The 25,535-nt window shown below is 42.1% G+C and overlaps 2 protein-coding genes across 3 annotated transcripts in view; one reads left to right on the top strand and one right to left on the bottom strand.

Annotated features, from left to right (window-relative positions):
* The window catches only part of iqsec1b (IQ motif and Sec7 domain ArfGEF 1b), a 220,962-nt gene that overhangs the window by 141,976 nt on the left and 53,451 nt on the right, over nucleotides 1-25,535 (bottom strand). For both annotated transcript variants that reach the window (XM_030729495.1, XM_030729499.1), the window contains exon 2: nucleotides 23,147-23,200. In XM_030729495.1, coding sequence (XP_030585355.1) covers nucleotides 23,147-23,172 — 26 coding nt within the window. In that variant the 5' untranslated portion in view covers nucleotides 23,173-23,200. The remainder of the gene's footprint in view (nucleotides 1-23,146; nucleotides 23,201-25,535) is intronic.
* LOC115780352 (uncharacterized) lies at nucleotides 7,043-9,872 on the top strand. The gene is made up of 2 exons (XM_030729503.1): nucleotides 7,043-8,804; nucleotides 9,422-9,872. The coding sequence occupies exon 1, from the start codon at nucleotides 7,242-7,244 to the stop codon at nucleotides 8,433-8,435; it is 1,194 nt and encodes a 397-aa protein (XP_030585363.1). The 5' UTR covers nucleotides 7,043-7,241; the 3' UTR covers nucleotides 8,436-8,804; nucleotides 9,422-9,872.

Here is a 25,535-nt window from a genome sequence, read left to right as displayed (position 1 = left end):
AATCTACGACTATCCAATAATGCCCGGAAATCAGACAAACAAAGAACCTGCAGGAGAACACTGCCTACAATCTACTGGATCAGAAACTTTGGAGCAAACCGAGAAAGTACCTTCAGAAAATAACTTATCTGAGACATCTACAGGAGACAATCAGACATCCAAGTCTTCTCTGACTGATGAACAGAGGCAAGCAACCAACTCACCTGTAATGAACAGCGAACCTGAAACCAACTTAACTGAAAAGCGAAAAGGAACCGGAACGCACCTATTGAATACTGGGACAGATCACAGTGAATCAGAGACACTGCAGATTGACTCTCAAGAATCTCTTCAACTCCGGAGATCTGAGAGAGATCGCCAGCCGTCCCGAAGACTACATTATGCTGAGCTGGGAAATCCCATGTTAACAGTTGTCAAATCACTTTTCCAAGGGTTAACCCAAGCGATGACTGATTCCCTTGCCCCTGACACTGATCATGGCAGAGTAGCCATGTACAGGGACGTACATGACATTTAAGAGGGGAGGGTGTAACCCAGTAGGTTCAAAATCGCATTTCTCCCTATCATTCATATGTCATGTTTTAGTTGTGTGTCAATCACAGATACCCCCCTCTGTTCAAACCTTCTATGGACTGATCTTTGGTAATCTGAGCCCCATTGGCTGAAATTGCTAACCCCGCCCACCTACGCAGCAGAGGCATGTACGTGCTGCAGAAGCGCAGAGAGCAGGAGGCTAGAGGCCAGCGTGTCTGCCGAGCTGAGTTTCTAGCTTGGAAATAAACTGGAGGAAGTGGACAACACGACAACCTGGTTGACTAAAAACCTGTATGCGAGTGAGAGAGACGGAACCGACCTCTCGGTGGTTTCGAGCAGTGTGAGCGTCTTGGTGAGTGAATTGGGCTGGGCTAGCGCAGAGGCAAAAATAGCTCGGAGACTAAGATAGCATCGGAGCTTGATTAGCAGCTAATTAGTGCCAACATGTGGCAGCAGTCCTGATGGCTGTGGGAAATGGGTGCTACATATTAGTAACCCATGTTAAGTTTATGTTGGTACTGTTTTGTTCTTGAGTTGAATTGTATATTTTGTAATGTTTATTTTATTGAAGCCATGTTTCAAGCATAGCTAAAGCTGAACATTTATTTTATTTATTGTAACCGTGTTAAGCTGTGATACAGGACGCGTGTGTTACCATCAAAGTCTTATTGCAAATAAGCTAATGCTGCACCGGGGAAATGTACTTTTATGCATTTCTATTTGATTTGTGATTATTCCTCTTAGGTTTTAAGTTGGAATTTAATGTTATTGAATTATATGGTTCATCATACTGCTTGATTACATTCCTGTACATTTTAAGTAGTATGCCTGAATGTGAAGTGAAATTGGATTTGAAATATATTCCATGGTTGAACTGTACAGTTAAGATATGAGAAACTGAGTTAAGAAATACTTGAGCTATATTGAGCTAAAGTGAATTCTTATTGTGATGGTCCTGTATTTATACAGGCTAGGTTTTTTAGACATCGTGAAACTTGGACTGGATCCGATGGATTTCTCCCTGACGAGGGGGATGGCGAGCCACCCATTGAGATTCTGGAACTGAGCGGCCCAACCCTTGGCCTACAAAGAACGGGTTGTTCTTTCACACTATCAGCTCTCAACTGTGCGGTAGGACAATTGCCGTGCTACTGCCCTAAGACATTGCCTCCTGGCACGGAGCAAGTGACTTGACTGACTTACCCTACTGACTTAACTAATTATTGCCGGCCGAACTGAACTGAACTAAATTGAACTCAAAGAGTCAAGAACAATCTATTATTGGGTTATTACAGTGTTGTACATATTTTTCTATTGTGTTTTTTCATTGTTATTAATACAGTTGTTGTGTTCACTATCCGTGACTCCATTCATTCTGTGCATGTCACTCACTGCCCTAACCCTCCTAGGAGCCTAGAACCTGGTCCACCAAGTAGGTTAATTATTCAGAGCCTATCCATTTATATATTTTCCTGTACGTGTTACAGACTTGGCGAGCCAGCCAGGAGGGTTAATTGTGGCTTTTCTAAAGTTTTACATCCAACCGTTGAGTGACTTAAGCCAGAGTGACTGGAGCTTCACAGCTACTTGGCTATCCACATTGCTGAACAGAAAGGTATCTTAACAATGGAAGTTGTGAAAACTCAGAATGTTAAAGTTCAAAATTCTGTTTTAGTCAGTGGTCTATCTAACAGTGAAATTGACAATGAAGTTTTTGACTTCCTGAAACAGTTTGGTCCTGTCAATAGGCTAGTTGAAGTTCACACTACAGGTACAGTAAAGGTCATTGTAGAGTTTCAGCATGAAGCTACTGCTAAAGAACTGGAAAAAAGCTATTTACCTCTTGACAGACCATGCACTGCAAAACCAGAGGTTATTCACCACATTCAAAGCCTAGCCAGCGCTTATAGCATTGAGTCTGGTGCTTCTGCAACAGCAACTTACCTGTCAGAGTTAAAAGATATGGCGTTGCGAAGCAACCGTTCATTTGAAAGCATTTTGAGGGAGGAACTGGCCAAGATTGGGGAGTCGTTGGGAGGAACGATCCATGCTGACACTGTTGGCCACTCAGTCGAAGAGCCATTGCCTTCTACTGAAACACCCCCAGCCTCATCTCCTGTGTCACCAACTAGTGAACATGCCAGTGTTGTTCATAATGACCCTCACCCAATCACAGAAACTGTTGAATCACAGGTACCTGCCAGTTTATTAAGCACTCCTGAGGTACAACGTGTCATTGTTGAACACATTGTTAAAAGCAGTGACATAGCTTCAACCCCGAACTTACCTTGCAAGTTGAAACCCTTTTCGGGAAGAGTTCCACATCCTACTTTTGAAACCGATTATGACACCTGGCGTAGGAGTGTAGAATTCTGCTTGACTGATCCCTTACTTTCAGAAACCCAGATCGTGAGGAAAATTGCTGAAAGCTTGGCTCCTCCTGCAGCCAACATTGTGAAATCTCTCGGGCCTAAAGCAAGCCCAAACACTTACCTTGAACTTCTTGACTCTGCTTATGCTGCTGTGGAAGATGGTGATGAACTCTTTGCTCGTTTCTTGAACACCAACCAGAATGTTGGTGAAAAACCCTCAGACTTCCTGCAGAGATTACACACCGCCTTAAACTTAGTCGTAAGCAGAAATGGAATTGCCCCGGGTGATGCAAACAAACAACTTCTGAGGCAATTTTGCCGAGGCTGTTGGGACAGTCCGCTGATCGCCAGCCTCCAGCTTGAACAAAGGAAGAATGACCCACCTCAATTTGCTGAGCTACTTCTCCTACTGCGGACAGAAGAAGATAAACAGGCAAGTAAAATCACCCGCATGAAACAGCATCTGGGGATGCAAAAACCACGAGTTTTCTCCAATATGCAGTCCACGTGCTCATCAGGTAGGAACGGCCTAGAGCCTGCAATTAATGACACCTCTGCTGATCTTCAAAAGCAAATTACAGACCTCCAGACTCAAATAGCACAACTCAAAGCTGAAAAAACAGGGCAAAAGTCCAAGAGGCACCCTAAGGGGACAAAGCATAAAAACAAAAGCCAAGTTGAATCGAGAGAGACACAACAGATAAATGTATCGATGCCCAAGCCTAAACCCGGGTATTGCTTCAGATGTGGGGAGGACGGCCATATTGCTTCCAGCTGCAGCAATGGCCACAACCCAGCACTAGTAGCTATAAAAAGAAATGCCTTCAAACAAAAGCAGCGAGAGTGGGAACACCACCACAAAGTCAGTGAACACCCTGATTTAAACTAGGAAAAGCTTCTGTTGTGGGACAAACAGGAGCTAAGCCTAAATATCGTCCCACTAAAACCAAGACAAAAGAAGCTGCATGCTTAACAACTAAGGTAAACCAGAAACCAAAACTCCCAAAAAGACTTGTGGGCAGAAAATGTACAGCCAAGGTTGCTATCAATGGGGTTGATTGCAATTGTTTGCTTGATACAGGCTCACAAGTAACGACCATTGCCAAATCATTCTATCAAGAACATTTATCTGACCACCCTATCAAGCCAATCACTGATCTCCTTGAGGTCGAAGGAGCAAATGGTCAGTCAGTCCCCTATTTGGGATATGTGGAAGCAAGCATCAAGTTTCCAAAAGATTTTGTTGAGACTGAGCCTGAACTGCCTACCCTAGCTTTAGTTGTACCTGACCTCCGTTCAAACTCAGATACACCCCTGCTAATTGGCACAAACACACTTGATCCCCTGTATGAGCAAATTGACAAGGTCACTTTACCCCACTCACTGTCCCTTTCTTATGGTTACTGGCAGTTGTTAAAAACACTGGAAATCAGAAAAAGACAGAGTGACAGTGGCAGGATTGGTTTCGTTAAGCTGAAAGGCAGAACTCAGGAAGTCCTGCCAGCCAACCAGAAACTACTGGTTGAAGGCTTTGTGTATGCTAATCAAGTTAACCCGGACCAGTGCGCACTCATTGAGCAACCAACTACCTCTCCCCTACCCGGGGGTATTTTTGTTGATTGCTGTCTTATCACCTTACCAAAGCGAGGACCATATAAAGTCCCTGTACTACTCAGAAATGAAACTAACCATGATATTACACTACCCACCAATTGTGTGATTGCTGAGTTAGCGACCCCTGATTGCATCATTCCATGCCCTGAACCAGAGAAAAGTGGCCAAAAGGTCTCTGCAACACGTTCATCCCAGCAGCAGACCTTAAACTCTAAGCTGAGCTTCGATTTTGGTGTTTCACCATTATCCGAGGAATGGAAGCAAAGGATAACTGCAAAGCTGAACAGTTTCTCTGATGTTTTCTCTCAGCATGAACTCGATTTTGGGCATGCCTCAAAAATCCAACATCACATTAACCTGAAAGATGAAACCCCATTCAAACAGAGATCCCGACCCATTCATCCTCATGATTATGAGGCAGTCAAAAAGCATCTACAAGCCCTTTTAGATGCAGGTATCATTCGTGAATCTGAATCCCCGTTTTCATCACCCATTGTGGTGGTTCGGAAAAAGAACGGTGATATAAGGTTATGCATTGACTACAGGAAGCTTAACCTTCAGACTATCCGTGATGCCTATGCACTGCCCAATCTAGAGGAGTCCCTTTCAGCTCTTGCTGGGTCGCAGTGGTTCTCTGTGATGGACCTCAAGTCGGGGTATTATCAAATTGAGATGAATGAGACAGACAAACCAAAAACAGCATTTGTGTGCCCCTTTGGGTTTTTTGAATTTAACCGTATGCCCCAGGGAATAACGAATGCCCCTAGCACATTCCAAAGGCTTATGGAAAAGTGCATGAAAGACATAAATCTCAGAGAAGTCCTAGTCTTTCTGGATGATTTAATTGTCTTCTCAAGTTCCCTTGAAGAGCACGAAACCAGGCTCGGTCATGTCCTCGAACGCTTGAGGGGGTATGGACTCAAACTCTCACCTGACAAATGTAGGTTCTTCCAAACCTCAGTCCGCTACCTAGGACACATTGTGTCTAGAGAGGGGGTGAAAACTGACCCTGAGAAGATCGAGGCATTAAAAACCTGGCCAAGGCCCCAGACTCTCAAAGAACTACAGTCGTTCTTGGGTTTCACCGGCTACTACCGGAGGTTTGTGAAGGACTACTCAAAAATAGTTAAGCCCCTCACATCCCTTACAGGCGGCTACCCACCCAAACGTAAAGGCTGTAAAAGCACCCCCCATGACCCGAAGTACTTGAACCCCAAAGAGCCCTTTGGTGGGCGTTGGAGTCCAGAGTGTCAGAGAGCGTTTGAGGGCATAATTGAGAAACTCACCACTTCACCTGTACTGGGCTATGCCGATCCAAAGCTCTCATATCTGTTACACACAGATGCTAGTGCTATTGGACTTGGTGCAGCCCTCTATCAGCAACAGAATGGAAGCACACGGGTTATCGCCTATGCAAGCCGAGGCTTATCCCGTTGTGAAGCCAGATACCCAGCCCACAAATTAGAGTTCTTGGCTTTAAAGTGGGCTATAACAGACAAATTTCATGATTATCTGTACGGAACCACATTCACGGTTATCACAGATAATAACCCATTGACGTACCTTCTCACGACAGCTAAGCTTGATGCAACTAGTTACCGCTGGTTAGCTGCATTATCCACCTATAACTTTGACATCAGATACAGAGCTGGTAAACAAAATATGGATGCAGACGGGCTATCTCGAAAGCCCCAAAGTCAATCTGAAGATGATAAAATCTTCAAAGAAGAATGTCAGCGCATTGACAAATTCAGATCTCACTTGTTGTCCTCAGTTAAGGAGGTTGAGCTCCAACTTCATACTGACACAGTGGCTGCCACATGCCAAAGACACATTGTCTTAGCCCAATCTGAATCCACTTCTTGTGCACTTGTGCAATCACTATCTATGTCTGCGACAGCTATTCCTGAAATGTTTCAGGAGGAAGGTGATGACTGTAATCTGTTAACCTTACCCAAATACAGTCACACTGATCTTGTCCAAATGCAAAGGAATGACCCAGCCATTGGCAAAGTCATTGAGTTGATAGCAGCAGATGCTAGTCCTTCAGCCAACGTGAAGGCTGAGTCCCTTGATCTACTTATGCTTTTGAAAGAGTGGAAGCGGTTAGAGCTTCAAAATGATCTGCTCTACAGGAAGCGTCAGTCTGGATCAGAGACCCTGTTGCAATTTGTCCTCCCTGAAGCTCTAAGACCCAGTGTGATGCAAAATCTCCATGACAACATGGGACATTTGGGAACTGAGCGCACGCTTGAGCTCATTCGATCCCGATTCTATTGGCCTAAGATGGCCGCAGATGTTGAAAACAAGGTGAAAGCTTGTGAGAGGTGTGTCCGCAGAAAAGCCCTGCCTGATAAAGCTGCTCCACTTGTTAACATTCAGACCACCAGACCCATGGAGTTGGTCTGTATGGATTTCCTTTCAGTAGAACCCGACAGTAAGAACATGAAGGACATATTGGTAATAACCGATCACTTCACCAAATATGCCGTGGCCATTCCCACGAGGAATCAAAAGGCCACTACAGTCGCAAAGTGTTTGTGGGAACAATTCCTAGTCCATTACGGTTTCCCAGAGCGACTCCACAGCGACCAGGGGAGAGACTTTGAATCACAAACCATAAAGGAACTTTGTTCGCTGCTTGGTATACACAAAGTCAGAACGAGTCCATATCATCCCCGTGGTAACCCAGTGGAACGTTACAACCGTACCCTACTAGGTATGCTTGGTACTCTAAAAGACACAGAAAAACGTCATTGGTGTGACTATGTGAAACCACTCACTCATGCTTACAACTGTACAAGAAATGATGTAACTGGTTTTTCCCCGTACCAGTTAATGTTCGGAAGACAACCCCGTCTGCCCATAGACATTGCTTTCGGACTGCCACAGATTAACAAGCAGTCCATATCTCATTCACAGTATGTCAAACAGCTGAAAAATCACCTTGAAGACAGTTACAAAATAGCCATAAAAAACTCTCAGAAAGTGGCTGACAGAAACAAGAAAAGGTTCGACAAAGTCATCCGCGAGTCCACACTGGATGTGGGGGACCGAGTCTTGGTTCGTAACCTTCGCCTTAGAGACAAACACAAATTGGCGGACAAATGGGAACAGACTGTGTATGTTGTCACTAAACAGAAAGAGAATTTACCTGTCTACACAGTGACACCAGAGAAAGGAGATGGACCTCCCCGAACACTTCACAGGGATCTTTTGCTCCCTTGTGGATTTCTAGCACCCACAGAGGATGAACCTCAGCAAATGATCAAACCCCGTAAACCACAAACAAGGCAAAGTTCTTTCCAACCCGATAATGACACATTGGTTGAAGAAGAGGATAATGATTTTTGTCTTGAGATCAATTCTCCACAAATCACAGAGAGACATTTTTTCCAAATCTACGACTATCCAATAATGCCCGGAAATCAGACAAACAAAGAACCTGCAGGAGAACACTGCCTACAATCTACTGGATCAGAAACTTTGGAGCAAACCGAGAAAGTACCTTCAGAAAATAACTTATCTGAGACATCTACAGGAGACAATCAGACATCCAAGTCTTCTCTGACTGATGAACAGAGGCAAGCAACCAACTCACCTGTAATGAACAGCGAACCTGAAACCAACTTAACTGAAAAGCGAAAAGGAACCGGAACGCACCTATTGAATACTGGGACAGATCACAGTGAATCAGAGACACTGCAGATTGACTCTCAAGAATCTCTTCAACTCCGGAGATCTGAGAGAGATCGCCAGCCGTCCCGAAGACTACATTATGCTGAGCTGGGAAATCCCATGTTAACAGTTGTCAAATCACTTTTCCAAGGGTTAACCCAAGCGATGACTGATTCCCTTGCCCCTGACACTGATCATGGCAGAGTAGCCATGTACAGGGACGTACATGACATTTAAGAGGGGAGGGTGTAACCCAGTAGGTTCAAAATCGCATTTCTCCCTATCATTCATATGTCATGTTTTAGTTGTGTGTCAATCACAGATACCCCCCTCTGTTCAAACCTTCTATGGACTGATCTTTGGTAATCTGAGCCCCATTGGCTGAAATTGCTAACCCCGCCCACCTACGCAGCAGAGGCATGTACGTGCTGCAGAAGCGCAGAGAGCAGGAGGCTAGAGGCCAGCGTGTCTGCCGAGCTGAGTTTCTAGCTTGGAAATAAACTGGAGGAAGTGGACAACACGACAACCTGGTTGACTAAAAACCTGTATGCGAGTGAGAGAGACGGAACCGACCTCTCGGTGGTTTCGAGCAGTGTGAGCGTCTTGGTGAGTGAATTGGGCTGGGCTAGCGCAGAGGCAAAAATAGCTCGGAGACTAAGATAGCATCGGAGCTTGATTAGCAGCTAATTAGTGCCAACATGTGGCAGCAGTCCTGATGGCTGTGGGAAATGGGTGCTACATATTAGTAACCCATGTTAAGTTTATGTTGGTACTGTTTTGTTCTTGAGTTGAATTGTATATTTTGTAATGTTTATTTTATTGAAGCCATGTTTCAAGCATAGCTAAAGCTGAACATTTATTTTATTTATTGTAACCGTGTTAAGCTGTGATACAGGACGCGTGTGTTACCATCAAAGTCTTATTGCAAATAAGCTAATGCTGCACCGGGGAAATGTACTTTTATGCATTTCTATTTGATTTGTGATTATTCCTCTTAGGTTTTAAGTTGGAATTTAATGTTATTGAATTATATGGTTCATCATACTGCTTGATTACATTCCTGTACATTTTAAGTAGTATGCCTGAATGTGAAGTGAAATTGGATTTGAAATATATTCCATGGTTGAACTGTACAGTTAAGATATGAGAAACTGAGTTAAGAAATACTTGAGCTATATTGAGCTAAAGTGAATTCTTATTGTGATGGTCCTGTATTTATACAGGCTAGGTTTTTTAGACATCGTGAAACTTGGACTGGATCCGATGGATTTCTCCCTGACGAGGGGGATGGCGAGCCACCCATTGAGATTCTGGAACTGAGCGGCCCAACCCTTGGCCTACAAAGAACGGGTTGTTCTTTCACACTATCAGCTCTCAACTGTGCGGTAGGACAATTGCCGTGCTACTGCCCTAAGACATTGCCTCCTGGCACGGAGCAAGTGACTTGACTGACTTACCCTACTGACTTAACTAATTATTGCCGGCCGAACTGAACTGAACTAAATTGAACTCAAAGAGTCAAGAACAATCTATTATTGGGTTATTACAGTGTTGTACATATTTTTCTATTGTGTTTTTTCATTGTTATTAATACAGTTGTTGTGTTCACTATCCGTGACTCCATTCATTCTGTGCATGTCACTCACTGCCCTAACCCTCCTAGGAGCCTAGAACCTGGTCCACCAAGTAGGTTAATTATTCAGAGCCTATCCATTTATATATTTTCCTGTACGTGTTACACAAACTTTTACATAATGACTTGTTTCATATTGTGACCTACAAGTGCTTAACAGAGCGCATTCTCTCTCTGAAAATTATAGTGTTCACCTATTGTGTCCTTTGCGATTCACTAGCTTAGCAGCATGGCCTGCAGTTCTCCAGCTGACTCATCAGCACTTTCCTGCTCAGTGTGTCAAATGTTTAGTTATTCCTCAGCCTCTGTCAGTGCTGATGGTACTTGTAATAAATGAAACTCGTTTATAGCTTTGGAGGCCAGATTAAGTAAATTAGAGACCTGGCTCCACACTGTTGAAAACAATCCTATAGCTAGCTAGGCTCCAGCAGTTGGTGCAAGTAAAAGTAGCTTAGCCCCGCTTAGCTGTACCCCCCCCAACAGGTCCTCCTGAGCAGCAAGGAAATTAGGCCTGCTGGCTGACTGTAAGGATGAAGCATAGTCCAAAATAGAAGCCCCTGGTACACCACCAACCAGCTGAGGAAAAATCTCTGGTTTTTGGCGACTCTATTCTTGTGTGAAGCTATGAGGGAAATTCCAGGGGCCAAAGCAGGTGATGCTGAGGCAAATTTGAAAATGGTGGTTAAGATTAAGTGTAGCTTTGGGAAGATTGTAATTCATGTTGGCATTAATGACACCTGGTTGTGTCAACTACAGGTCACAACAATTAATATTGAAATGCTGCATAACTTTGCCAAAAAAAAAAATGTTGGACTGCAGTTTTCTCTGGTCCCCTCCCCAATCTTACCAGCGATGGTATGTAGAGTGACATGCCATCCTTCAACCCCTGGCTGTCTAGCTGGTGTCTAGAAAACTATACAGGCTTTATAGTTAATTGCAATGGCAATGTTGCCTTATGGCAAGAAGTTTCCGTTTTTGGGCTGAGTGGGACTTTCCTGTGAGGTCTTCCTGTGAGTTCCCTCACACTTGCAGAGAATTAAGTTCTGAATGTGGCTAAGGGGTGTTGGTATGCTGAAATGCCTTTTTCTCTTTTCCTTAAGGAGAGGAACTGTTAATTAAGGTCTTTCCTTGTCATGTTCTCTCACTGTTTGACAACTGTGCAAACAGACTTGGGGTTCCCTTTGAAAGGAGTTTTTTTTTTTTTTTTAAAGGGAACATGAGTGCCTAAAAAAGTACTGAAAGTAAATTAACAATTCATTCATAACTTTATGTCTCATAAAATCCCATGGTACACCTGGACTTGTCTAAAGGCATTCCAGGTGTCTCAGCATGCCATTTGGGAACCACTGCTATGGCTCATATCAGGCTGCAGATCGCATCATTTTTATCAATTTGGATGAAAATGAGCTATGAAATTGTGTTCCTAGCAGAGATAAAATAACCATCTGGCATGACTCCCTGCGTTTTTGTCGCCTCGGGCAGGTAGAACTGGAGCCTCAGTGGTCTTTGAAGTACTTGTGTGCGGCAAGTGTGTCAGTGCATTCCCACAAACAAGATGAAAGGTGAAGCAAAATGTCAGCAGAGCCACAGTATTCACACTGGCATCAGTTTACTATTGTACTGTACTTGGGACAGCCTTAAAGGAGTGACACTTGAGATAATAACAACTTATGTATTAGGTCAGGTTCATTGCAGAAGGAGCCATGCTCAGAGAAGACTTCTTTTTACAACACAGATGTGCTTGAAATGGTGTAAAATACAATGTACACTTTGGGATTACTACGTTTTTTGGATTCCCCACAATAACCTCTGATTGTCTAGATGACTGTTTTTCTTGTGCCAAGGTAGTGTTGGCATTCAGCAAACAGTTATAGTTATTTTACTAATCTATATTATGCCAAGAACCACTCAACTAAGCGAAGAGAAACGACAGTCCATCAATCCAGTCCAAAAAATTTCAAGTTCCTTCAATTTCAGTTTCAGAAACCACCAAATGCTTTGATGGCTTTAGAATGAGCCTCAAAGACAGCTGCTTATCTAGAGCGTGTTTCCTTACTTGAAAAGTAGCAGTAGTCAGGGAGACATTAAGAATGGGACAGTCACTCCTGTTGTAACACAATATCAGTACCCAGTGATATTACATACGAATGTATCTGTTTAGAGAAAACACTACTGGGGGAGACCAAGAAGAAGAGGAGTACTTGGACCAAGTAACAAAATGAATTAGGTCTAATTGGATCTGTGGGAAAATGGACTCTATAAGAAGAATGGGAGGCAAAGCCTTCAGCTATGAGGCCCTGCTCCTGTGGAACTAGCTTCTAGTTTGGGGTTGAGAGACATCCTCTACTTTAAGGATTAGGCTCCAACTGGTCACAGCAGATGGCTGCTCCTCCTTAAATCCGGTTCTGCCGGAGGTCTCTTTTAAAAAGGAAGTTCCTCCTCCCCACCATTGCAAAAACGATTGCTCATAGGGGACTGTCTTATCATTGGGGTTCTTTCTCTAATATTGCATGTCTCTAGCTTGCAATAAAAGCTGTAAACTGGTGCTACTCAATTATGAGAAGTGTGCTTCTCACTGTGAAACATGGAAGAAGAGCTGTGATATGAGTGTTGCCAGTGATACTATTGGAGATTCAGTCAGCATTAAAAACACAGGAAGTAGAAAGTTTACTAACCCAAAGGACGGTGGTTTGATCCCTGTTCATCCAGTTTGCATGCCAAAGTGCCCTTGGGTAAGGTGTGTGTGTGTGTGTGATAGGTAAAAAGCACTGAAAGGCATAGAATAAGTGTTGTATGAATGTTCATGTGAATGGGTACAGTAAATGTGGCACTTTGAGTACTCAGTAAGAGTAAAAAAAAAAAAAAAGCACTATATAAATAATAGTTCATTTAACTAGCATGACTACCACAGCATCCTGCAGCGATGCACCCATCCCCTCTAGTCTGTGCTTAGCAGAACCATTACATGTTTACAGCAGCAGCATTTTTTTCACTCACACATTTGTGTATACCGCATAAACAAATGTGAACATTGCAACTTGGTACTTAAGTAGAAACAGGACCAGAAAATATTGTAAATTAGTGTGATTCTATCAAATTTCCACGTTTCCACACCCTACAGGGATTGTGTGGTGTCATGGTCCTGGATTGTATTTGGACAAGACCCACAGAAAACTTGCCCTACAGCTAGTGAGCAGCTTTTCCATATTCATCAGTATATGCAAGGGTTTGATAGCACCCAAGTTCCTGTGTCAAAATATTTGCGTGCACAAGTGTGAGTCTCATTTTTTACGCTGACAAAATCAATTTACTTCTGTGAGATTTTTGAAATGGATAAGGACTGGAATTGGTTTGAAACTCCTAAATATCACAGTTGCTCAGCAGGCAGAATCACAAATTGTGAAGATGAGCATGAAGTCCTCTAAACATATTTCCTGTTACTTTAGTCATTTTTGGACGCTTTCATTAGTTAAGAAATCAAGATCCTTAATTCTGCATATGAGCAGTGATACAGACATAAGCCTGTTGTCTAATGTTAGGCTCTATATGAGGAAAACTTTAAAGTGACGCACTAACCATTTTTCAAATCTAAATTGGTGGATTAGTTGTTCATTTAAAAAGGGAAATGATGGGAAAACTGATGGGCAGAACACTGATGTTGTAAAAGACTTCCTGATTAACAGATGGCAGCTGTCTGCCATAACAGCTCAGCAATAGATGTTATTTGGCACAGTTATGTTATGTGATCATTTACATCTGCAAGCCAGTGGTCACAAGCATTTTTGCATTGATTTGAAAGGGGGTTATAGAGAGGTGCAAAAAGGTAGAAAGAATCATTTTATCATGACCTGGTGATAGGAGGAAGCGAGGAGGTAAGATGTAGTAGAGCTACAAAGTCTGCTTAAAGGATTTGTGAATCCAGCAGTCTTGAAAGTTTAGTGCAAGTCAACATAGATCACACAGGTCAAAGAAACTTGGCTAGGAGAACAACGTTGGTATATATAGACTGTATGATGATGATACTCAATAGGCATCAAGAAATGCTTCTTGGCGCCATTTTTCTTCATTGTATACGAGCTGTAGCTCTGGAGGTAGAGCAGGTCACCAGGTCATCGGAAGGTTGGCGGTTTGATTCCTGGCTGCTCCGGGCTGCAAGACAAAGTATCCTTGGGCAAGATACCGAACCCCAAGTTGCTCTCGGACGCAAGCGTTGGAGTATGAATGTGAAAGACAATAAAAGCACTTAGCTTAGTTACACATGGAAGTGCTTGTGTGAATGGGTGAATGTAAACGTGTTATATAAGCGCGTTGAGTGCTCAGATAGAGCAGAAAAGTGCTATACAAGAACTAGTCCATTTACTATTGGCATGGCCATTGTAACAGCTGGAGGACACATCCTAGAAACAAGCTTCTGCTGCAACACCTTGACTACAGTTTCTTCTATTTAGGACTCGGAGATATATTGTTTTGTACTTCTTAATTCTTCCCACAGTCCAAAGACATGCAGTTGGTGGGGTTATGTTAGTGGGTGAGTCTAAGTTGCCCATAGGTGTGAATGTCTATGTGAATAGTTGTGTGTGGGACCTTGCCTCTTGCCCTATGGCAGCTGAGATAGGCTCCTTCCCCCCGGGACCCTGAATTGGATAAGTGGAAGAACATGGATGGATGGATGGACTTCTTACCTCCATCTGTTTGGGGTTTTTCATAAGTGCTGGGGTTGAGTTGATCAGCACTGGTTTTAAATGTTCAATAGTATAATAAAAGGCAGAGGCTTTAACTATCAAACCCTTCCTCTGTGAAACCAGCTCCTGCTTTGGCTCAAGGATGCAGACTCTCTCTGCTCAAAAGCTTGGGTTAAGCCCTAATCCCAAGAAATGTATTAAATTGGAGCTTGATTGCCTCAAACCATGCTCTAGGGACATTATTTTAAACAATAAAAGATGCATATAAATATTCTTTTATTTAATATTTTCATTTTTATGCAGCAAACAAAATTGAAGTAAGCAAATGTAATCATTAAGATGAACACAGCATAAAAGCTCCCTGAATTTCCAGCAGAAATTTAAAACCCACAGAAACTCTGAAGTACAACTCAGTGTAATTCTGATAACAGAGCAACAGGTAAGCTACTGACACTAATGTGAAGGGCCCACAGGTACACAGGGCAGGTCTGATTCCAGAACAGTGGTTGACATGCATAAAATGTCACATAGGTGGGAGTCACTTAGTCTTGATCTCAAGCAGTTCTTGTTTAAGTCTGAACATTTTCTCTGCAAATGTTCACTTCTCTGGAAACATGCTGTTATCTAGCTGCTGGTAAAAAGGCATGAAAGATGCTGGTGTCAAATGCCAAAGTGCTCTTTTCGATAGTAGCAAAATCACCAAAGCGGTCGTTGAGCACACTGCTTTGGTGATAGCTGAACATATGTATTAGCATGTTTTGTTTCGTAGTGCATCTTCAAATTATGTTCCTCAAACAAGGCAACAGTATCGCGGCAAATCAGGCAGGCAGTTATTTCGGTTTGCAGTGAAAAAAATATTGTCATTTCCTGCTTTCCTGGAAGTGGCAGCTTCACCATCAACCTTCCTTTTTCTACTTGCTGTAGCCATGATACCTTAAGGGTCAGAGGACATTTCATTCGGCCAGTTAAGCGTCAAATTCAGCAACGTACACCAGCAGAGCCCTCTATGTCACTTATGACCCCCACCAAGGCCCAATGTTTTGTCCATTATTCAGTCTTCTTTTTGAGGTTTTCTGGCAGTTGGCAGACATCTGTTACACGATGCTGCCTCCATGACGATGCTGCCTCCATGCGTTCAAAAGAGGAACTGCAGGCAGAAATGTATTCATTGTTTGGTTGTGTGGGCAAAAAACATGCACGCCATATAAAATCGGGCTATAAGGGCTCCTTTCCTCCTGTGTCAGGTGGGGTAGGCTTCAGCGCCCCGTGTCACTAATTTGGATAAGCAATTAAGAAAACGGATGGGGGATGTTACATGATGCACTCAGCACTTCTCTTCTACCCCTTTTCGCTCTCCATTTTTTGGTATTAAATATTATTCATTGCGCGGCTTCTCCTTGGCCCCAGTAGTCTGTGCTTTATCCTCTCTGCCCTCCCTCTTCCTGGCCTTTCTGCAAGTACAGTATCTCTTCCTTTGGCACTGCAGTTACTGATGCCACCAACTTGCTCAATGTTAATTGTTTGTTGTTACTCAATTTTCTCTCTCCCCACTCTCCTCTCAGCCCAACTTTTTGAGGCAGATGGCCAGTCTCTACAACTAGTTCTGTCTGGAGTCTTTTCTTGTTAATGGAAACTTTTTCCTCTCCACTGTGAGTTGGAGTTCTCTCTGTAACGCTATAAAGTCTTGACCCTACAACGTAAAGTGCCCTGTAATGACTCATGTAATGATTTGCTATAATATTTTAATTGGGATTGAACTGAATTGACTTAACCTTTACCACCTGTTTATTACTGTAAACTGTAATGGCAACAAAGGTCTTCTATTTAAAATGAAATACCAATCATTCCCTAAAGTTGAAAAGGCTGTTTTTGAGCCTAAAACAATCGTGACAAAATGTTAAGCAAAGCATAAAAGATGTAGTTCTTTTGCTTGTGTATTGCTGTCACATTAGAGGACTAGTTTGCCATGTTTGCCTATCAGCAGTGGTTATAATAACAAGTCATGTCAGTGGATAGTCAATGCAGTTTCAGTCAGTAGTCCAGCACGTGTTTCTGCTCATCTGCTGAATGTGAAATGAATGCCTTTACGGCAGGTAATACCTTTGTTAACATTTTATCTAACTGCACTTTGCATTATGGCTGCCTAACACTGAGACATAAAAACACCATCAGCCCTCAGCTCAGTAAAACAGACACACACACAGTTATAATGCTGGTGTGAAGAATCAATGCTTATTTATTTATTTTACCCATAAAGCTCACATTATAGAGTAAAATTAAATCACTTGCATTTCATTACAAGTCATTTTATAGTTCTAGGACATTTTCAGCTCCCACTCTTATTAATTATCACCTCCTTAAATTACCCAGAAAATTTTTCTGCTGCTGCCATCTAGATGACATCTCTCTCACATGCCTTATAGATTTGCAAATTACTTAACAGCAGTTCTCACTGAAACAATTCCCACAGAGCAAGTGCTGGACTTCAGAGCTTGGGCACAGTTAGCAGTCATACCATATGAGTAACATGTGAAAGTCCAATTGTACAGCACTTCTTAAAGAGGGCTGTACAATTGTGAGTGTGCTTGTGAATGTGCTTACACATGTGCGTGTAAGCACATGCTATTCCATGACACTCCTGGGTAAAAGAGGTTTGAAAAATTGAGAGCTGGCTAAAAAGTACTAACTTTTACACTGTGTTCATTATTTGTCTCGTGACAAATTGACCCACACATACACACAAACACACTACATAAAACAAACAAACAAAAACCACCAACAACAACAAAACTGGGTCACAGTCTCTCTGAATGATCACTGCACTGCTTACTTACAGTGACAGTGACAATATTTACTGGCTGCCTGTATAACAGTCATGTTATACAGGCAGCCTGGTCTGTGTATGACAGTGAACTTGTAGAAACAACACTACCCATCACATTAAATGACACAGAAATGACAACTCCAGCCTGACTGCAGAAGCTGGCTCACTGTGTTCCTGTACAGGTACGGGTTGTGTATTTAGCAGGACTATGTTGTGTGTGTGTGTGTTTTTTAAGTGTTTAAGCATTTTGGACTTTGAATTCCTTATTTAAGATGTTCTCTGTTTCAACCTTGTGCATTTAACATAAAATGATTTATATTTGACAGACTCAAAATAAGTTAGTATAGCTCACCCCTCTTAAGGTTACTTAATTTTGCTTTTTTTTTTTTTTAAGTAAAGGCAGCTCTTACAGTGTAGTACATTTGGTGGGTGAATTTGGCTCAATGCAGATTCATGGGAGACTGAGGCTGCTTTGATCTCTCATACTCTCAGCACTGCTCCGCAGCACTGCCATGAAAGAGACTTTACAATTAGATCAATTCGGCACAAACACCTGTGGCAAGAGCACCAATAAAATATCCTAGTTATGCTTTCTCCATGCATGATGACAATGCATCTGTGCACATAGGCCTATATTACTCTTAGTTTGCTGGAGTCTCTGGTTTAATGTACATTTGACAAATTCTGTTTGTAACTACTAAAAGCAGCCATGCTCCACTGAGGTGCAGAGCTTTTATACCACTATAGCTAACAGCAACTGCAGCACTGCTGCACATTAAATACACACATCTCCGTCTACAACACACTAAGGGTGTCGACACCAAGGCCATAAAGGCTCAATGCCTAAAACAACAATCAGAATGAGACCTGGAGGTCAGTAGTGTTTAGAATCACATTACTACTGAGCTCATCATCTAGTCATATTCCTAGATTGTTTAAAGCATTGCACAAAGGCTGTCTGACACTGCTACAGTTAACTTTCAAGATGTAAAGGTGCACACTGAGACTCGCATTAAAGTTTAACCAGCATGGCTCCTTAAATATTTCAGTGACCCATCATTACAGACGTGGGGAGACATCTCTCGATAGATTTACCTTTGCAATAAAAGGAAATGGGGAACAATGTTGATGCCCAAAGGTCCTGCTGTAAGCTCTCTGTGGAGAAGTGCTGAAAAGAAATTTTCCAGTAAAGACCAGTCAATTTAAAACCCAGTGTTGCAGCTCTAGCTGCTTCATTTGATCACTGTCAGGAAAAAAATGATATACAAGGCCTTACTAAGCTGTTGTACATGCACACATAGTTAACACAGAAAGCAAGATGAATGAGTGCGCTCATATCCCCACTGTTATTATTAATGATCATGTGCCATATAAATTCTGCTTGATCCTTTGGCATCTAAAGATAAAGTCAGTTTTGAATAACTAAGAATGGGTCACAGCAATGTCACAAACCATTACAACCTAAGCATCAAATCACAGTACTGTATGCTTTCATTTAAATCAGAAAATAAAAGGTCTATATGAGTGGCATTTCTATAATGTGATAACCAATATTAATAATGGATTAAAAACACTGTTATGCACCCTGGGGTTTTGTGGTAGAGTTTGAGTTTTTGTTTTTTGTATTCTTGTGTTTGTGGCATTCTTTTACTCTCAGCAGATATTTCCTGGTTTCTTTGTGTTTATATTCTCAGGCCTCTTACTCTTTAGTTTAGCTGAGTTCTGTTCATGGTTCTAGTTTGTTTCAGTTTGCCTGCATCCCCAATGTTTACTGTGTCTTGTCCTCATGTTTCTGCGCCTGTGTTAAATGTTTTCATATTTATTTTCACCTGTTTTATTTTGGTAGTCTCTTGTCTCTTATGTTTTGTATTTAGCTTTACTTTAGCTGCCTCAGTTCAGCTTTGTCTCTTTACCTTGATTTAGTTTAGGGGTCTTTAGCCGTGTCTCATTCCCCATTAACCCTCAGTGTGTGTGTATATAAGCCCAGTCTGTCCTTTGTCCTTTGTTAGCGCATCTGTTGTTCCTCTGTGGTGTTCCCAAGTTTGTGTTTTTGGACTATTTGGTTTCCTGTTGGATCTTTGCATCTTATGGACTTTTGCTTCTACTCAAATAAAGGTCAGGTTTTACATTCATCTGTTTTGCCTTTGGGTCCATATTCCTCAGACTTTGACAAAAATGTGCTGTGAAAGGCATCTCTCATAATGAGAAACCCTCAAAGAAAGAATTGTTTTCATAATTGACATTTTGGCTTTGCATAGCAGCAAAACCACAATATGGAACTATGACATCTTTAAGAGGTCATAGTTCCATATTGTCTAATAGAGCACTTCACTGTCATACTGCAGGCTTACTTTTGGTTCCTAGAGTTTTTAAAAGTAGAATGGGAGGCAGAGCCTTCAGCAATCAGGCCCCTCTACTATGGAACCAGCTCCCAGTTTGGATTTGGGAGACAGAGCACTGAGCATTTCTTCTCTCACTTCTTTTTCACTTTCTATGTGTTTGTATACAACTATAACTGCATTTAATTATTAGTGATTATTGAAACTCTGGCTCCATGTGTGTTTTTTGTCCCATCTCCCTCTGCTCGCTCCCCCAACAGAGTTTTCTTTCACACTGTCACCAAGTGCTTGTCATAGGGGACCGTCTGATTGTTGGGGTTTTCTCTGTATTATTGTAGGGTTTTTACCTAACAACATAAAGCATCTTGAGGTGACTGTTGTTGTGATTTGGTGCTATATAAATGAAACTGAACTGTGAAAAATTGAAATTGAAAAATTGAAATTGATGAAGATGTGCACATCCTGGACAGGGAGGAGCGCTGGTCTGAACAGGGAGTCAAGGAGGACATTTGAATGAAAAAGGAACAACCATCTCTGAACGGAGGAGAGGGCCTTAGAGTACATCTTTCACCACCTTACAATTCTGTGACTGGAGCCATTCCCCAACTTTATGTGAATGGTAGTCATGCCCATTGATCAATGGTGATGACAACTTTAATATTAGCTGTCATGAAGCTGAGCACATAGTCCATTGATAGTCAGTGGTGCTAGTTTCGGTCATTACACAAAGGTATAATTTATAAGGTTGGGGAAACCTGCAGTCAGCTGAGACTCAAGAAGTCACCTGGATGAGTGACATAAAGTTTCGCCCACTGAAAACACTGCCTGTCGTGATCCAGTAGTGAGCCAGGCAGGAAGTGGACCCAAAATGCAGAACTCAGAGGTGGAAGTAAACTTAAAAGCAGCTTTTATTGCTGGCAGGTAATAGGCTGTAACTAAACTTAAGAACATGGGAACTTCAGGCTAGCAGGAGACACAGTAAGGAACTGACTACCATGAGGGATGACACAACAGAGAACTGAACTAGACACAGACAATATATACACACGAGGTAACAAGAGGAGAGTGGGAACATCTGGGGAGAACAGGTGAATACAGGTGAATACACATAGGACAAGAGACTGTCAAAATAAAACAGGAAGAGACCAAACATGATAACGCAGACTTGACCTATAGAAGGGCAGGCACACAAAGGGAATGTAAACATGACTAAATGGAAACCTAAACACATAGGGAACAATGGGAAGTCAAACTAAACACAAGACACAGACCAAGACAGACACGAGAAGACAACAACAATGAAGGGAACCAGGAAGTCAATAACAATAATGATAACTAATAACCGAACAGGAAACTATAATGAACAAAGAATCAAAACCAAATGCGAAACAGGGAACATAACAGAAGAACTCACTGAAAACAGAACCTAAAAGAACACAAAACGTTGGGCACACGGCCCAGGACCATGACAATGTCCAGATCAATAGAATCAATTTTCTGGGATCCCCAACTAAATCCTCTTTTTGCTAGCAAAGTCTTTTGTGCATTGTTTTGATGCAATAATTGAACATACAGTAAGTGCAACATCAGTAGGTACAGTACAATGCACCTGCTGCAGTGTTATGGAGCAGCTACAGTTCAATTAATTTTACCTCGTGCTTCAGAATTTATTTATGATAGAACTTGCTGGTTTTCCATGGACCACTAACTGGTTCTTGGTCCCCTGTACTATCTATCTATCCATCCATCCATCCATCCATCCATCCATCCATTTCCACTTATCTGGGGCCAGGGTTGTGGGGGCAGCAGCCTCAGCAGAGAAACCCAGACATCCTTCTCCCCACCCACCTCCTCCAGCTTGGAAACACCAAGGCATAACCAGGCCAGCTGAGAGATATAATCCTCCGCTCCAGGGTGTGGCCCTGGTAAATCTATCCCGGACAGGGTTGCAGTGGAACTGCAGTTTTTGGCACTTCATTAACTTCATTTTTCAGCACCTTGTGGTTTCTGGTCGGCACTCTAACATGCTATCCATCATTATAGTTCAAACTGAATATGCTGAACACTCAGTGTGGACTTCCTTTTTGAGGTAACTTGGGGCAGCAGTGTATTACACAGATTGACTTAGAATAGAGCCACAAGCTTTTTCAACACCTGCAACTGCTTAGTGCATCAAAGGTCACGGAAGTAGGTTTCCTTACTCTCCAACACTAAAGCAGGCAGGAAAAGAGAAATGACTGATTCCTGTTCATGCTGCCCATGTTTTTCAGCTGTGATGGGTATGCTTAACGGAGGAACTTTAGGAAATCCAGTGACCTTGAGCTTGGTCAAGTCACATGATCATCCATCAAAGACAGAACGGCTTTGCTGCTGTGCCCTGATCTAGTGGAGGGGGGGGTGAATTTGCTGTGATAATAAGATGAAAAGTCCGCTTAGCGCAGGCAAGCCAGCCCTGGGTGGAACAGATGGAGGCTCCTTCTTTCTTATGCAATCCAGCACTAGTGAGCCAGAAAATATGACTTTTATGTGACTCCCTGGATGTCAGCGAAAACAAAACGCCTAATGAAGATCATGGGACTAACATAAGGTTTGTAGGCAGATGGGTAGTGGGATTAATGGCAGGTCAACACCACCCCATTGCATCTGGTGCTGCATGCTGGGGCTAATACTGTAGTCAGTCACTTTAAATGATCTTCAACATGTATGATGTAAGCATAAAACCACACTGGAAATTCTTCAGTAGGGCAAGTGTACAGTCTGTCCTATATGCATGAATACTTCTTCATTTGTCCTCATTATTTTTGATCACCTTTATAAATATCAACATAGTCCACACACAGTGGCTATTAATGAATTTCCATGCCGTCTGTGGATCCTGTGGTCACAACATTTGACTGTGTTTGTGTGTGCTTAGTCACAAACTCAGCCTTCTGGATGCAATCAGCAGCCAATAGATTCTCTAAATTGACCAAAACAATGAGATTAAACGGGCTGAAAGAAGAGCATGCACAGGTGAAGAGCTTTGAATAGTAATAACGTTCTAGGAAAGGTGAAAAGAAAAAAAGAAGGAAAAAAAAAAGAAAAAAGGCCAGTCTTCCTCAGACCCCTTTCTAAAAATAGCTCTGCTGGTGTGACATCATCAGTGCTACGCAAATACAGTCCACCTTTACTTCTGTTGGTGCAGCAGAACAGTGTGTGGAGTTGCTTTTTAGCCTCCAGCAGTAGTTGTTTTTGGGGCACACAACATGCACACACAACACATGCACAGAGCAGCATACATACGGTAAAAAGTGAACTGTGTTCATCCCTTCATAAGTAGATATGAAGAAATAAAAAACTATTATTGATTCTCTGCATTCCAAGAAAAAGTACACATTTTCCTTTCTCTTAAAGTACGTTTTTGCGTCATAGCACTAACATTTCACTACATATACACAAAATTCTCTAATGTACAACAAACAAGTACTCACGAGTGATGGTGGTGTCTGTGAGTCATGGCGGAGCTGGGGACCTCTGTGTCTGGTCTGGGGGAACAGGAGAGCAGAAAACTTAGACACAGTGACTTCAACAGAGTTAAATCTCCTACCTCCTCACACACACACACACACACACACACACACAAACACACACACACACACACACACACACACACACACACACACACACACACACACACACACACACACACACACACACACACACAGCATTTGGGATGATGGCTCACGTACAGCTGACTCATGATATAACTGCTGCTACAAATCGCATGCACAAACTCTCCACTTAATTTGTATTAATGTAAATAGACTACCAATGTTAGAACTACTTAATCCTGTCCATATGATCAATATCTATTAGTGCTCGGAGGCACAACTGTGTGGTATGTTTCCTTAAGACTGTTATACTGTATGTAGCATGTGAGTCTTTATACAGGTACAATGTAATCTTTATGTACATTTTATAGCATTTTTTTTTTTACTGTTAATATACTAAGTAACATTGCATTTGCAAATATACCCGAGGCTGTTGACTAAGCAAGGAATATCTCACTGTAAAAGAACCCACGTAACATACTATACACAAGATCGCTGCACTAAAGTGCTGAAAAGGGGAGAGGGGATTGGCCTGCTGGTCACTATGGAAACCGCTGGATGTGTTGAGGGTAGGTCCACACTTCACATCCAGAGCAGATGAGTCCCTCGCAGTGAAATGGCTGGGCAAGTACAGCCTTTAATCTCAGTTAATATGGCTGCACATGTGTTATCCTGGCAAACACACTACAGTTCTGTAGTGAGAGAGGAGTGCATTAAGAAAAAAACACAACAGCTTCTATACACTCTTTTTATATTTAAAAGGTTCTGGTGGTCCAGGAACATGAAAAATTGTTGTTTTTGTTTTCACCAAAAATGATGCATCACTATATGCATGGCAATCTTGTCTTCTCAAACTGATCTAAACTGGTATTATCTACTTATCTATCAATAACTATTATAACTGTTATAGGGATGAAAAAAGTTTTGATATGTGTCATTTAGAAGGCTTATTTTTCTGTTATCTTATTGGTAAGATTTTGAAGAATATTTTTTCTAAATTCAATTCAATTCAATTCAATTCAATTCAATTCAATTTTATTTATATAGCGCCAAATCACAACAAACTGTCGCCTCAAGGCGCTTTGTATTGTGGGTAAAGACCCTACAATAATACAGAGAAAACCCAACAGTCAAAACGACCCCCTATGAGCAGCACTTGGCGACAGTGGAAAGGAAAAACTCCCTTTTAACAGGAAGAAACCTCCAGCAGAACCAGGCTCAGGGAGGGGCAGTCATCTGCCGCGACCGGTTGGGCTGAGGGGAGAGAAAGACATGCTGTGGAAGAGAGCCAGAGATTAATATCAATTAATGATTAAATGCAGAGTGGAGTATAAACAAAGTAAATAAGGTGAATGAGAAACAGTGCATTATGTGAACCCCCCAGCAGACTAGGCCTATAGCAGCATAACTAAGGGATGGTTCAGGGTCACCTGATCCAGCCCTAACTATAAGCTTTATCATAAAGGAAAGTTTTAAGCCTAATCTTAAAAATAGAGAGGGTGTCTGTCTCCCGAATCCAAGCTGGAAGCTGGTTCCACAGAAGAGGCGCCTGAAAGCTGAAGGCTCTGCCTCCCATTCTACTCTTAAGTATCCTAGGAACCACAAGTAAGCCAGCAGTCTGAGAGCGAAGTGCTCTGTTGGGGCGATATGGTACTATGAGGTCTTTGAGATAAGATGGTGCCTGATTATTCAAGACCTTGTATGTGAGGAGAAGAATTTTAAATTCTATTCTAGATTTAACAGGGAGCCAATGAAGAGAAGCCAATATGGGAGAAATATGCTCTCTCTTTCTAGTCCCTGTCAGTACTCTAGCTGCAGCATTTTGGATCAGCTGAAGGCTTTTCAGAAAGCTTTTAGGACAGCCTGATAATAATGAATTACAATAATCCAGCCTAGAAGTAATAAATGCATGAATTAGCTTTTCAGCATCACTCTGAGAAAGGATGTTTCTAATTTTAGAAATATTGCGCAAATGCAAAAAAGCGGTCCTACATATTTGTTTAATATGTGCATTGAAGGACATATCCTGGTCAAAAATGACTCCAAGATTTCTCACAGTGTTACTGGAGGCCAAAGTAATGCCATCCAGAGTAAGTATCTGGGTAGACACCATGTTTCTAAGATTTGTGGGGCCGAGAACAAGAATTTCAGTTTTATCTGAATTTAGAAGCAGGAAATTAGAGGTCATCCAGGCCTTAATATCTTTAAGACATTCCTGCAGTTTAACTAATTGATGTGTGTCATCTGGCTTCATTGATAGGTAAAGCTG

Source organism: Archocentrus centrarchus, chromosome 5 (genome assembly GCF_007364275.1).
Source record: "Archocentrus centrarchus isolate MPI-CPG fArcCen1 chromosome 5, fArcCen1, whole genome shotgun sequence".
Taxonomy (NCBI): domain Eukaryota; kingdom Metazoa; phylum Chordata; class Actinopteri; order Cichliformes; family Cichlidae; genus Archocentrus; species Archocentrus centrarchus.
The sequence above is the reverse complement of the archived record's forward strand: the minus strand, read 5'-3'. Positions and strand labels throughout refer to the sequence as shown.

What these genes read in the sequence shown, in the direction of transcription:
- LOC115780352 (XM_030729503.1), top strand. Translation starts at nt 7,242, where the DNA reads ATGCTTGGTACTCTAAAAGACACAGAAAAACGTCATTGGTGTGACTAT.